The sequence below is a fragment of the Panicum virgatum genome, chromosome 9N, assembly GCF_016808335.1.
Source record: "Panicum virgatum strain AP13 chromosome 9N, P.virgatum_v5, whole genome shotgun sequence".
Lineage (NCBI taxonomy): Eukaryota > Viridiplantae > Streptophyta > Magnoliopsida > Poales > Poaceae > Panicum > Panicum virgatum.
This window is the reverse complement of record NC_053153.1, coordinates 1,442,129-1,457,269: the sequence shown is the minus strand read 5'-3', so window position 1 is coordinate 1,457,269 and position 15,141 is coordinate 1,442,129. Positions and strand designations below refer to the sequence as shown.

Below are 15,141 nucleotides of genomic sequence, written 5' to 3'. Positions count from 1 at the left end.
AAAAAGAGGTCCCACCGGGATTCGAACCCAGGTCGCCAGATTCAAAGTCTGGAGTGCTAACCACTACACTATGGAACCGTTTCTGTCTGCGTGGTTTGAAATTAACTATAAGTACGAAGTTGGATCTCCCGAAGAGAATTCCTGGCCTTGGCTATACCTATAGCCGAACTGTTCAGACGAGCATGGAGTCATGGACTTGCGTGGTGATGACTCCCCATCCTGCGTCTGCCTCGGAAGAAAGACTGACGAAGTTGCGATGAAGATCCCTGTTGGTTTCGGTAGCATTTTTCAGAGCACGTGCGCGAGGAACGGGGCCTGCAACACACACTGAGGGCTGAGGGCGACGACTTCGAAATTTATACGCTCCAATCAGACCGCAGTCCTGAAGAACGTTCGGTGCGGCGGCGGATGTAACCACAAGTCCTCTTCATCCAAACTTGTGAACTGAAAGCAAGTAGAGGCAGCTGCGATGTGCCGTGCCTTCATAAATCTTGGGGGAACTTGATAACATGCCTTAATCACATGTCAAATTGCAGGGATGGCGCAAGGACAAGATGGCTGGCGTCTTCCTTCCAAGGTTTGGACGCAACTTGATGGGGGATGACTTTTCAACAAAAAAAAAAGCTTGATGGGGGATGTGATCATGGGGCCAAAGCATTGAACCACATAAAAAGCTGACGGAGATGTTTGTTGCAAGATCCTGCTCATGCTCCAAGAAGACCTGGACCTGCAACAGTATACTGTAGTGTAGTGACAGTCAACAGAGATCAGCATCGAGAGCTGCTCCGAACCTTCCTAAATAGACGGAACGAGCTGGATGAAATTCAGAAGTTCAGGCATGACCCTGCATCTGTTTCTGAAGAAACGAAACTGCCGTCCATGCTGCCTACAATATATCGTCTCATCTCGATTATTTGTACAAATTACAATGCCCAATATCAAGTTGTGCCCAATCTTGCTACTTACACGTACATATGCAGTATGGCCAAAACAAGATCAGCCAGATCTTAGAGCAAATTCAGAAAATCAATTCCCTAACCGCTGTATAATCTGTACATTTCTCTCTTCCTTCCAATGGAGATGATCCGCCATGGATGATTCGCCGCACCTCACATCGTCATATACGGCTGCGGCGACAGCAGCTGCCGCGACACCCTCTCACGGTTCATGGCCGACGTCGAGCGGCCCAGCGCCATCTCCTGCTCCAAGTTGGGCGAGGTCGTCGGCACGACCGGGGCCGACGAGGCGATAGTCGAGACCATGCTCGTGGTGATGCCACTGCTGCTGCCGGTTGTGCCTGTGGTGGTGCTCAGAAAACTGTCCGACGACTTGGGCGGCGGCGGCCTCTCGAGGTCCATGATCCCTTCCAGCATCTGCACCACCTTGCCCATGGACGGCCGCTGCGCCGGCTGCTCCTGGATGCACCAGAAGCTCACCTGCAGCGCGCGCTCCACCTGGACCATGTCGACGTCTTCCCCGGGCAGCTTCTTGTCGATGATGCCGAAGATGTTGCCCCTCTCGTACTCCTCGTACGCCCACACGGAGAACTTCTTCCGGCCGGTCTCCTCCGAGATGTCGAAGTTGCGGTGGCCGCTGACGATCTCCAGCAGGACCATCCCGTAGCTGTAGACGTCGGACTTGGCCGTGATGGGCAGGTTGGCGAGCCACTCCGGCGCCAGGTACCCCCTGGTGCCGCGCACGCTGGTGAGCGTGCGGTGGCGGTGGTCCTTGGGGTTGACGAGCTTGGCGAGCCCGAAGTCGGAGACCTTGGTGTTGAAGTGCTCGTCGAGGAGGATGTTCTCGGGCTTGATGTCGCAGTGCACGATGCAGTCGCGGCACTCCTCGTGCAGGTAGGTGATGCCGCGCGCCGTGCCCACGGCGACGGCGAAGCGCGTCGGCCACGGCATCTTGCCCCCCGGCGCGTCGCCGAAGAGGAACGCGTCCAGCGAGCCGTTCTTCATGAACTCGTAGACGAGCAGGCGGTGGCGGCCCTCGGAGCAGAAGCCGATGAGGCGGACGAGGTTGAGGTGGTGCGTGCTGCTGATGGTCGCCACCTCCATCCGGAACTGCTTCTCGCCCTGCTCGATCCCCTCCAGCTGCTTCACCGCCACCACCGTCCGGTTCGCCAGAACGCCGCGGTACACGGCTCCGAACCCGCCGGCGCCCAGCTTCTCCTTGAACCCCTTGGTCGACCGCTGCAGCTCGCGGTAGGAGAACTGCACCGGCGCGCCCGACGCGTACTCCAGCAGCGCGTACTGCGCCGACGCCGGCCCGTACTTGGGGCTGTGCCGGCAGAAGAACCACCACAGCGCCCACTCGCAGAGCACCAGCCCGGACACGGCGCCCAGGACCACGACCGCGACGACCCAGCCGCGGACGCCGGAGCCGCGGCGCGAGGACGAGGCCGAGGCGTCTGGAGGCGGGTTGGGTACCCCGGGGAAGCAGACCTTGACGAAGGACGTGCTCGGCAGCGCGGCCGATTGGTAGGCGCTGACGAAGTTGGAGACCTTGAGGAAGCAGAGGCCCGACCCGTCGGAGAGCGCGGTGGACGCCACGCAGGAGCCGCCGGAGAGGCAGTTGAGGCGGCAGGCGGTGATCCCGACGAAAAATTGCTCGGTGGTGATCTCCGGCGGGTAGGTGAGGAACTGCGTGTTGTCGAGCTGGAGCATGGTGGAGTTGCCGGGGCAGTTCTGGAGGTCGACCGTGCGCGTGCAGCCGTCGCGGGGGTTGGACGGGTTGCTGAACTGGAAGTTCCGCGACGGGCAGCCGCACATCGGCGACGTGCCGTTGTAGCTGCACACGCCCATGTTGCCGCAGTAGCCGAACACCTGGCACTGGTCCGCCACCGCCGACCACTGCTCCGTCGCCGTGTTGCTGCCGCGCCCCGCGCTGTAGGCGCGGAAGTTGCCGTCCGCGTCCAGCCGCACGAACCGCATCATGTCGCCGCTCTCGCCGTAGTTGCTGCTGTACGCCACCACCACCGGGGACGCCAGCTGCCCGTCGGTCAGCGACACGATGCCGTTGGTCTGCATCGTGAGCGTCGGCGAGCTCAGCGTCCTGTTCCCCGTGAAGGACGTGTTGTAGCCCTTGTTGAAGTAGGTGACGGTGTTGGCGCCGCTGGTCCACCTGAGCGTGAGGTTGCCGGAGCTCTTGTCGACGGCGAAGACGTAGCGGCCGGAGGTGAGGTTCATCCCCGAGGTGAAGTTCTGCGACATGACCACCGTGTCCGTAGGGTGGTCGAACGACTGCCACAGGGTGGTCGTCGAGTTCTTGAGCACGAGGCTGCCGCTCTCCTGGACGGCCGCGGCGGCGACGCCCTGGCCGCCGGTGTTGGACGACCAGAGGACGGCCCCAGATCCGTTGACGAGCTGGAGGTCGCCGTTGGACGAGAGGCGGAGCGAGCCCCCGGAGTCAACGGCCGCGCCGTTGCCCGCGGACCAGACGGGGACGCCGCCGGCGTAGGTGATGGCGGCGACGAAGAGCGACGGGGAGATCGGGGACGGCGTGAAGGAGAGCGAGAAGGTGTTGTTGGGCGACGTCCACGACGTCGAGTTCCCCGGCGAGAGGGTCGACCCCAGCGGCATGTCCGCGCCATGGGACAGAAGCGGGAGGAGGAGCGCGACGCAGCAGAGGAGAGCAAGGTCCCCGCGCTTTTGCCCCAAAGGCCGCATCTTTCCGGCGATTCGGCGCGGTGCGGCTGGCTCCACTCCCTTTCTCGGATGGCGATTGCGGACAGAGAGGTAGAGACTAGGGAAGAAGCTAATCAAGGCAGCAAAACCCACCTCCCTCTGCCAGGGGCCATGGCGTCTTCTCCTCTCCTCTGCAATTGTGGAGAGATGGAGAAATCCAGGCTGTGAGTCCGGTCTTGGCACGAGGGGGAAGAGGATATTTGGGAGCAGAGGGGATGGATTTGTGTTGGGCTACCCGGGGGCTAGTGGAACTGGGGAGAGGAAGACCGGAAGAGAGAGAGAGGATATTTGGGAGGGAAAATTGGCTGGGGGACACCGTTGGAGTGTGGCTTTTGCTCCGAGCCATTGAAAAATATTGTCTTTGCCCAAAGACACTAAGATTGTGTGGCCATTTGCCACAACACATCGCCGTTGCCCCCCGTCTCCCTCGCGTCACTGCCGCCGCGCCTCCATCCTCTTCCTCCTGCTCGCAGTACCCGCAGGTGCGGCTGCTGCCGGCGGTGAGGAGGAGGAGCCCGCCGCCCCTTCTTGCTGCCGCCGCCGCGCCTCCTTCCTCTCCCATACACTCCCCTGGCTACGGAACCAAGAATCAGAGCAGAGAGAGGCCCCGCCTCCACCAAGCACTCCCATGGGCGGCCATGGACATCCTCTCCCACAAGCTCCGCTCCCTCCGCCTCAATTCGTCGCTCCTCCCCTCGCCTCCTTCCCCATCCCGCTCCGTCCCCACCTCCCGCCGCCTCCGCCGTCGCCGCCATGCTCCCCTCCACTGCCGCCTCACCACCTCATCCTCTCCATCCACTTCCACCACCACCACTACGGAAGAGGCGGATGCGAAAAGCCAGGACCTTTCCTCCCTCCTCTCCTCATCCTCCTTGGACCCCTCCGCCGCCGGCACCGACAAGAAGAAGCGGTCGGGCGGCAGCAGCGGCGTGTCGAGCATCCCGTCGGGGGTGCGGCTGGAGGGCATCTCCAAGTCCTACAAGGGCGCCACGGTGCTCAAGGACGTGTCCTGGGAGGCGCAGCGCTGCGAGAAGGTGGGGCTCGTCGGCGTGAACGGCGCCGGCTAGACAACGCGGCTCTGCATCATCGCGGGGCTCGAGGAGCCCGACGGCGGCGCCGTCGTCAAGGCCAGGGAGAACATGAAGATCGCGTTCCTCAGCCAGGAGTTCGAGGTCTCCGCCTCCCGCGCCGTCAGGGAGGAGTTCTTCAGCGCCTTCGAGGAGGAGATGAAGGTGAAGCGGCTCCGCGCTGGCGTCCGGCGCGACATTGGTCACGTACACCCGCCGCCTGGCGCCGCCGCCGGACGGGCCGCAGCCGCCTGCGCCAGGATGGCGAGGAGGCGGGGCCTCGAGTAGGGCTCGATGAGGCGCCGCACCGAGCCCGGCGAGGACGACGGCGAGGGATCCGGCTCGGAGTCGGAGCCGGTGGCCGGGGCACGGTCTCGCGGCTGCTGGCGCTTGCGCTCGGGCGTGGAGGTGGTGGTGGGCTGGGAATGTGGCGCGAGGTCGGGGTTCTCGTGGGGTCCCGTGGTGGCTTTGCCCTTCTTCCTCTTCCCCATCGCCGGCGGCAGCGGCGGCGAGGGGTGATGGCGGAACAGAGGCAGTGTAGGACCCACAGCGGAACGGAGGCAGCAAGAAGGGGCGGCGGGCTCCTCCTCCTCACCGCCGGCAGCAGCCATACCCGCGGGTACTGCGAGCAGGAGGAGGAAGAGGATGGAGGCGCGGCGGCAGTGACGCGAGGGAGACGGGAGGCAACGGCGATGTGTTGTGGCAAATGGCCACACAATTTTAGTGTCTTTGGGCAAAGACAATATTTTTCAGTAGCTCAGAGCAAAAGCCACACTCCAATGGTGTCCCCCAGCCAATTTTCCCTATTTGGGAGCAGAGGGGATGAATTTGTGTTGACACAACACAAGTAGAAGTAGTCATGGCTGGCAAGTGAGACATTGAGGATTGGAAATGTCCAAACGTCTAGAGCGATAGTGACAGTGACGCGCATTGCCTAGCTCCTGGAAGAAACTTGCCTAAAAACAACAAAGGCCGTGTTTGATTTGCTGTCAAATTAAAATTATAAAACAAGATAAATGTCCGCATTGAGTATTAAATAAAATCTATTTGCAAAATTTTTTCAAGGATAGATGTAACTTTTTGCGACGAATCTAATGACGATAATTAATTGATGATTTGCCACAGTGATGCTACAGTAATCATTCTCTAATCACGCGATCAAAGATCTCATTAGATTCGTCTCGCGATTTACACGCGAGGTTTTGGAGGTGATTTTGTAATTAGACTTTATTTAATACTCTAAATTAGTGATCAAAGATGTAAAAAGTTTTCGCGAAATTTTTCTCTGGCAAAAAAAACACGGCCAAAGAAAAAAATTATTGCTGGGTCAAAATGTCAAATCGAACCTCCCAATTCTTGTAGTAGTAGGCAGCTTTGACAGACCATTAGGCCATGCTTTTATACCGGGACCAATATCAACAGTTCAAAATGGTGGCGCAAACAGATGAACAATCGTTCGGGGTTGACTATTCTAGACTTCTACGCAGTTGTGTTTCGACCAAGAACAGAACAGATGATCAGGGGCAAGGGGAAAAGCATCAGGGACGTCATGGACTTTTCGAATTGTTCTCTGATCAGGGGGGCATCAAGTAGACCAGGCTCTTGTACGCTCAAGACAGACGACAGTGTTACGGTAGCTGCACGGTACGTCGACGGGTGAGATTTACAGACGACAGTCTCTCGGATCGGATGGCGCAATCATGGGCCATCCAAGGCACTACCGACGGCCGTGATGAGTCTTGACCAGGTGCAGCCGTGCAGCCTGGACTGGTTTCTGTGGTGGATCGGTGGGTCAAGGTCAACATGGGCGGCTTAGACGTTAGACCTACCCATGTTGCTGCCTCCTTTCTGTTTTTTTTTTCAGACGAGAAGAGCTCAGCTCAGTATTCCCTTTTGGGTTTTATTGCATACTATGAACCTTTTATAAGAAAGTTCTATTAAAATTCAAGAGTATTATATTGAGTGGATAAAATGTCGTACCCCTGATCTCCGCATGGTGGGATGTACACCGTCTAAATTTGATAAACAAAATCATAAACACTCCAATGACAATTATTACGTATACTAGAGCGCTACCCATGTGGTATGCATACCATGATCTTGGAGCAGTCTGAAAAAAACTTGAAACACTACCGAATACTGCTATTGTTTTTCTCTTCCCTGGTTGACTATCTCTGCATAACTAATGGGGACGGCATGCTAAAAAAAAAACTAATGGGGACGGCAGGTGGGTTCACATGATACTCCAGAATCGGATTAAATAGGGGCACCGCATAATGACAGATCGATGGGTCACCAAGTATTAGGATGGTCGTTGGAGAACTGTATCATGTCTGCTACGATGCTATCTTCGTTCCTCTTTTAACATTGTTTTTGCGTGAGATAGTTTTAACATGTATGTTAATAATGCTATCCATCAAAATCTACACGCCAGCAAAATATTACACAAATAATACTCTTAGTAACAATTTATCAGCATACTAACTTATATGCCAGACACAAGCAAATACCTTTTAGACAAACGAAGCATAACCTCAGGCAAATTTTTTCTGTCTTTTAAATAAAACTTCTAACAGTTATAAATACTTTTATATGCATCAATCGTTAGAACATTCGAAAGCAAAAATAACACACATGTATGCGTGATTGTACTCTTTATTTGTTTCTGCCATTTTCAAAGGTACTGTTGATGAAATATTTTTCATTATTTATTATTTCTAATATGATCCCTCGATGAAAGAATATATATATATATATATATATACACTTAGAAGCAAAAAGGGACAATTATATCTGGCTGTCCGCGCCGAGACTTTAGAGGTGTCAACGAATTCGACTTTTGGTGTTTTCTTCTTCAAAGAAATACAATGGCATTTTGCACATTTTCGACTCCAGCAACACCGACTGGTACATCACTATCCGCAACAATGAAAACAGACACAAACTTGTACGGTCTACGGAGACTTTTCTTTATTGCAAGACAAAAAAACAGGCACGGCCAAAGGAACAAGTCAAGATCAATAACAATGTTGGAAACGGAGGAAAAGAACGCGTTTGTGGCGGGGAATCGGAGTGTTTGATAAATTAATCTCAGACTGGGCCGCAAGCGGTCCAATGATGCCGGCAGCCGTGTGTCTTTTCTCCTAATACGGCCCATTTACGGCTTCAAACAAAAATTGGGCCCTGTGCAAGTGCAAGCGTGCGGAAACAAAGGCAGGGAGTGATGACGACTAGGTACCAATCGACTAAATTTCGTTTCTGTATATACCACTTGAATTTTGAACCAATAGAAAAGTCACGTAGCAAGGATAGGATATGAAAATTGGGTGACAACACAAAGAAAATCAATCGATTCTTCAAGCAACAAGAAACATACAAAATCGATTGAAAATATATGTGGCAACAATCGAAATAGCGCCGGACAACACCACATAAAATTCCGGTCGAAATCTCCGTAAAAACACAATCAGCGCAGACACAACAACAGCTGTACGAGGAGGCAGCGATCGCGACGTAACTCGTTAGCAGTTTCGCTGTTGAATGTTAGTAAAATGGGTCCACGTTGTTGCGTTGGTCGGGCAGGTTACATCACGACCGTATGAGGAAACCCATCAAACCAAACCATGTTTAGGCTCGGATAAAACTGCCCAAAAGCTAACAATTAATTGATGACGGTAAAAGACGTTCGAGTGATCATTAGAATAACGTTTTACATTTATGCTACTGTTTCACGCTTTCTGATGATTAAATTGATACGTAGACAAATTCTGTGATGTACTTAGGTGTGCCTAGCACGAGCGGACCCATGCCATGGTCAAGCTGACAAGCTCGAAACGGAATTGCAGACCAAAAGAAGTGCATATGTACTATTGGGCCATATTCACTAATGGGCCGGAAATAATCACAAGAAACGGGCTCGAGCTGCGGCTGAGTGACGAGCTCGACTGACGGAACAGAAAAATCGAGTGACAGACAAAATAGAAAAAAAAATACTCGAGTAGCATACCGACCTGTAACCGTCTTGGTCGAGTGTTTGAACGAACAAAGAAGACGGATAAAAGTGTTCTGTTTTTGTTTGGAGTAGCATTGCAAGAAACTTCCACTTTAGCGGACCATAAATTCCAAACAATTAAAAATTCTGGTTTGAACACATAGTGTCCATATATCTGATTATGATACTTCCATCCTAGGAACAACGTACTCTCTCTACAACCTGATCGCGAGCATCAGAAATCTGAGCAGAATGAGCGCCCATAGTCAAAACAAAACAATGAGCGACGAACAAATGTTGCTCACGTGTCCACAGCTACAAGCTTGAAGACGAACTCAGCCTCCTCAGCTCACCAAACTTCATCACAGATCAAGTTCAACACTCCGTCAAATGCTCCAAGGACGGTATCGACCAATCGTAGAATTTTCGCTGAATATTCTCTCTGAATTGGTTATTCTCCGTCTCTGTTCTGTCGATCTTGAATTCTTCCTCCCGCCTTTGGCTGTGTACCAATACCAAATGTAGAGTTCGTGGACGCCTGTAAGGTGTAGGCACGGACTGTTCATTGGTACAACTGTCGTGCCATTCCTTTCTTGGTGTTTGTGCGTGTGTGTGTGTAGACCCGGTCGGGTCTTGAGCGTACACACCGTGATCTTCTAGAAATCTATACAGAGTGCTCCTGCTTGTATTTTCAAAAAATAGAAAAAAATGCTCCTGCTAAGATACAGATTGGAGGAATTTTCTTTTGTCAGGACTCGTCTCTTTTTGGTCCAACCACAACTAGAACAGTCAACCCAGGTAGCAAGACAATAGAACAGTCAACCCTGAACAATTGTCTCCTCGTGCCATTCAGCCTCGAATGCTACATATATCTCACCGATTTCAGAGAAGAGAAGACGCCATGGCAATGGGAGAGGGAGGTGCTTTTTGCTGCCTTGAGTAGTTCTCTTCTCTTATCTCTGCCGCTGCAATAGCCCGGGTCGCTGAAAAGATGAGAACTTTGCAGCAACATCCCGGGGACCTTGCTCTCCTCTGCTGCTTCTTACTCCTCCCCCCGCTGCTGTCCCATGGCGCGGACATCCCGCTGGGGTCCACCCTCTCGCCGCGCAACTCGGCGTCGTGGTCGTCACCCAACAACACCTTCTCGATCTTGTTCACGCCATCCCCGACCGCCCCGTCGCACTTCGTCGCCGCCATCACCTACGCCGGCGGCGTCCCCGTCTGGTCCGCGGGCGCCGGCGCCGCCATTGACTCCAGGGGCTCGCTCCGCCTCACGTCCAACGGCGACCTCCAGCTCGTCAACGGATCCGGGGCCGTGCTCTGGTCGTCCAACACCGGCGGCCAGGGCGTCGCCGCCGCGGCCGTCCAGGAGAGCGGCAACCTCGTGCTCAAGAACTCGACGGCCATCCTATGGCAGTCGTTCGACCACCCTACGGACACGGTGGTCATGTCGCAGAACTTCACCTCGGGGATGAACCTCACCTCCGGCCGCTACGTCTTCGCCGTCGACAAGAGCTCCGGCAACCTCACGCTCAGGTGGACCAGCAGCGCCAACACCGTCACCTACTTCAACGAGGGCTACTACACCACGCCCTCCACCCGGAGCAAGACGCTGAGCTCGCCGACGCTCACGATGCAGACCAACGGCATCGTGTCGCTGACCGACGGGCAGCTGGCGTCCCCGGTGGTGGTGGCGTACAGCAGCAACTACGGCGAGAGCGGCGACATGATGCGGTTCGTGCGGCTGGACGCGGACGGCAACTTCCGCGCCTACAGCGCGGCGCGCGGCAGCGGCGCGGCGACGGAGCAGTGGTCGGCGGTGGCGGACCAGTGCCAGGTGTTCGGCTACTGCGGCAACATGGGCGTGTGCAGCTACAACGGCACGTCGCCGGTGTGCGGGTGCCCGTCGCGGAACTTCGAGCTGAGCAACCCCGTCAACCCCCGCGACGGCTGCAGGCGCACGGTCGACCTCCAGAGCTGCCCCGGCAACTCCACCATGCTCCAGCTCGACCACACACAGTTCCTCACCTACCCGCCGGAGGCCATCACCACCGAGACGTTCTTCGTCGGGATCACCGCCTGCCGGCTCAATTGTCTGGCCGGCCGGTCCTGCGTGGCGTCCACCGCGCTCTCCGACGGGTCGGGCCAATGCTTCCTCAAGGTCTCCAACTTCGTGAGCGCTTACCAGTCGCCCGCGCTGCCGAGCACGTCCTTCGTCAAGGTGTGCTTCCCCGGGATACCCAACCCGCCATCGCCGCCGTCTCGCTGAGCTTCAAATCCTGAAGAGAGCACCGATATAAATAACGGGAGTGACTGAGCATCGATCTGCGTGTTTTAGGGCTCCCAACACATAATTTTCCATCCGTCCATCTTTGAGATCTATGGCTCAGATTAGATATACCATTGTACTAGAATAACATTCAGGTGTTATAAGGTGTCACTGACACGGGCACCCTATTTTTTACACTGTCATTAATTAATAAAAAATTTACACGTGACATGTTACACGTAACATCCAGGAGGCTGTTCTTGGTGGATCTCAGACTGGGCCCATGAATGCGGCTTGTCTTTCCTCCTCCTCCCCTCCTCGGCCGGCCCAGTTACAACTTCAAAAACCAAAACTGGGCCTTGTGACCACGTGGGGAAACGAACACCGGTTCACCGTGAACGGCCCACCATGTAGCGCAAAGCACATGGGCTCTGTGAGGGACTAAAACCCGGCCGGATGGGTGGGGGTGGGCTGGTTGCACTCGCTAATCCTATATATTTTTTGTTTTTGTTCTCCATCTTCCACTATGTGTGAAATTCGTGCAAATACTTTTTTTTAGATTAAGGATAAAAATCCAGTCCCCGCAATCAAGCTTCTGATCGCTTACAACTAAAAGAGAGACTACCCTGCAGCATACAAAGAGACAACAACAAGATCTAAACAGATTCTAGTTATCAATTCTCTTGAAGATGTTCCACCTAGCTTTGTTCAAGACGTCCATAGTTGTGATCTCCAACCTCTGGCATTCACTTAACAGTCGGAGTTTCTCTTCCTCTTTAGAAAGGAGCGCCCAGCACCGTATCCAGTGTGTCCCTCTGAAGATCACCTGCAGACAAGAATTAGTTTTTGATCTTTGAAAAACCACGTCATTACGACACAACCACAATGCCCAACACAAGGCTGCAGTACCAATTAACACCTGATTTCTCAACTTAAAGGGGAAACTCTTAAGCCAAGAACCAAAGAGGTTTGCAATACTACAAGGTGGTTGAATGCCAAAAGACATACTAACTATATTCCACATCAAGCGTGCCAGATGACAATCAAAAAACAAGTGCTGAATAGTTTCATTATTACTACAAAAACAGCATTGCACACTTCCTTTCCATTCTCTCTTAACAAGGTTATCTTTAGTTAGAATGACTCCTTGTTTTAGATACCAAAGAAAGACTTTTATCTTGAGTGGAAGCTTCACTTTCCAAGCACAGCATTCGGCTGGCAACCCAGTCCCTTTGATTAGGTCCTTGTACATAGAGCCTACCGTAAACGTTTTGCTCAAGCACCAGGAAAAATCATCCTTGTGGTTATCAAGCTGTACACATGCTACCTCTCCAACCAGTTTATGCCACAGGTCCAAGTTACTCCCAGATAAAGTTCTTCTAAAAGAAATCCCTATAGGATTTGTACTTAGTACTTTGGCAACAGTGACATGTTTATTCCTTACTATGTTATACAGGGATGGAAATTGTTTCATCAAAGGCTTATTTCCAATCCACAAAGTCCTACCAAAACCTAACCTAGTTGCCCTCATGCACAACAAACCGATCCCTTTCCAGAAAATCTTTTTTAACTTCCATCAGTCCACTCCAAAATTGCAAGTCACCCTGCCTCTTTTCCACCTGGGACAAAGTTTTATTTTTTAGGTATTTCTTCCTAAGCAAATCTTGCCATAGGCCTTCCTCATTTAAGAGTTTAAACAGCCACTTGCTCAATAAGCATTTGTTTTGCGTGTCCAAGTTCATAATCTCCAACCCACCAACACTCTTTGGTTTACAAAGAATGGACCATTTGGCCAATCTATATTTTTTTCTTATGTCCATCACATTGCCAAAAAAAAATCTAGACCTGTAATAATCTAATTTCCTTAGAACACCTTTAGGTATTCTAAAAAAAGACAACATAAACATTGGTAAGCTTGAAAGCACCGAATTGATTAGCACTATTCTTCCTCCTGCCGACAACATCTTGCCCTTCCGGCTACTAAGTTTTTTTCTAAAATCTTTCTTCGATGATCCCCCAGTCCTTATTTAAAGCTTACAGTGGCTCATGGGAATGCCCAAGTACCTGAAAGGTACCACACCTTCCTTGCACCCAAACATAGCTACATATGCATCGACCTTTTCTTTTGCCTCCCTGAAACAAAACAGTTCACTTTTATGGAAAGTTGATTTTTAGCCCAGATAATTTTTCGAAAGCATATAGAACTGCCTTCAAGTTCTTAGCCTTATCTAAATCATCTTCCATAAAGAGGATTGTGTCATCCGCATATTGGAGGACTGAGAGCCCTCCTTCCACAAGGTGAGGTACTAAGCCTCTGAAGTGATCAAGCTTTGTAGACCTTTCAATTAGGACAGCCAACATATCTGCCACCAAATTGAAATTTACAGGAGAAAGAGGGTCGCCTTGTCGCAAACCTTGTTTAGTTTGGAAAAAGAGCCCCATGTCGTCATTCACCTTAACGCTCACACTCCCTCCAGTGACAATTTTATCTACCCATGCACACCACCTTTCCGAGAAACCTTTCATTCGCAACACTTGCTGCAAAAAGGCCAATTACCTTATCATAAGCCTTCTCAAAGTCAAATTTAAGGATAATGCCACTCTGCTTTTTTCTTTGGAGTTCATGGATCGTTTCGTGCAGCACGACCACTGCTTCTAAAATGTAGCGACCCAGTAAGAAAGCCGTCTGAGATTGCCGAATTAATTTACTCGCTACTAGAGATAATCTATTAGCCATCACTTTAGTAAAGATCTTGAAGCTCACATTTAACATGCAAATAGGTCGATACTGCTGAATTTTCTTTACCTCCTTTTATTTTGGGATCAAAGTTATTATCCCAAAGTTAAGACTGAAAAGAGGGAGATCTCCAGAATGGAAATCTCGAAACATTGCCATTAGGTCATCCTTTATGAGACTCCAGAACACCTGGTAAAATTCAGTAGGAAACCCATCTGGTCCGGGAGCTTTGTTATGTTTCATTTGAAAAACGGCATCACGAACTTATTTTTCAATGAAATTTGCAGTCAAGATCTCATTCTCCTCCTCAGTTACCTGAGGGATATCTGTTGACGACCAAAATTGGTACAACTGGGGAAACCGACCAGACCACTTCCTTAAACCGATGAGACCGGTCTGGTGAATTTGTTCAAAATGCAAAATATACTTCACCATTGCGTAGATCTCGTCGAGACAATCAAAATGCATATGTGGAACGTCTAATTTGGACTTCGGATGAGAGAGATATGGCTTCGGGAAGTTCTGCACTCCAGGCAAACCGGTTAGACTGGTTTGGAGAAGCGGTCAGACTGGTCCGGACAGTCCAGTCCGGGTTTGGAGTTGTATTTTAGCACAAAATTATTTAGGATTTCGTCTCCTAATGGGATAAGATCATCCCTCCCTATAAATATAAAAGGTTACGGCCGATTGAGGATATCCAATCAATCAAAAACATATCAATCTATTACTTTTCATTACTTTGCATTATTTTTTGTCTTTCTCAAACCCTAGCTTTTCCAACCCCCATATTTGCTGTTCTTCCTTCGTATCTGCGACATCTGAAGGCGTTCTAGGTGGCCTGCCGATCCTAGAACAACCCTGCGAGCGCTTGCCCTAATGGGGTCCCTCCCGGGCGAGCGTTCGTCGGTCGTCACCTATCTTCACTGGCGACCGGTCTGACCGGTCTCCTTGGCCGGTCTGACTGCCCTGCGTAGGGGAGCTGCATCGAGCTTCTCCTCGCACCGCGCGTTCAAGCGCAATCGTGTGTTGGCCCTGATTTGGCGCCAACAATGTCTTCCATAATTGACTCCACCAAAGAAAAATTATTTTCTTGATGTTGTCCGAATAGACCCTTATAATATTTTGTTATATACTTCTTAAGGTTTTTGTCTCCTTCAATTATTCCTTCATCTTGCTCCGGCCGAAAAATTCTAGTTTTTCGTCGCTTGCCATTAGCCACAAGATGAAAATACTTTGTATTATCATCTCCTTGCAATATCTCCGTCGTTTTAGCTTTTTGGAACCATTTAAGCTCTTCCTGTCTAAGAAAGTGGGCCAACCGTTCCTTGATGCTTTGCTTTAGGTCTATTTCCTGCTGGCTTAGCAGCTGGACCTCGTCCTATTTATCA

General features: G+C 51.7%; 2 protein-coding genes, 1 non-coding gene and 1 pseudogene across 3 annotated transcripts; 2 read left to right on the top strand and 2 right to left on the bottom strand.

The window, feature by feature from the left end:
• Positions 1-6: 6 nt before the first annotated feature.
• Positions 7-78, bottom strand: TRNAQ-UUG. The gene has a single exon. It is a non-coding gene; the product is annotated as a tRNA-Gln (tRNA).
• Positions 79-818: 740 nt separating this feature from the next.
• Positions 819-3,980, bottom strand: LOC120691228 (G-type lectin S-receptor-like serine/threonine-protein kinase At1g34300). Its single transcript, XM_039974252.1, has one exon. The coding sequence runs from the start codon at positions 3,669-3,671 to the stop codon at positions 1,110-1,112; it is 2,562 nt and encodes an 853-aa protein (XP_039830186.1). The 5' UTR covers positions 3,672-3,980; the 3' UTR covers positions 819-1,109.
• A 245-nt stretch (positions 3,981-4,225) lies between these two features.
• On the top strand, positions 4,226-5,110 carry LOC120687614 (annotated as a pseudogene).
• Positions 5,111-9,631: 4,521 nt separating this feature from the next.
• Positions 9,632-11,259, top strand: LOC120693241 (G-type lectin S-receptor-like serine/threonine-protein kinase At1g34300). The gene has a single exon (XM_039976651.1). It carries the CDS (start codon positions 9,739-9,741, stop codon positions 11,014-11,016), a length of 1,278 nt encoding a protein of 425 aa, XP_039832585.1. The 5' UTR covers positions 9,632-9,738; the 3' UTR covers positions 11,017-11,259.
• Positions 11,260-15,141: the final 3,882 nt, after the last annotated feature.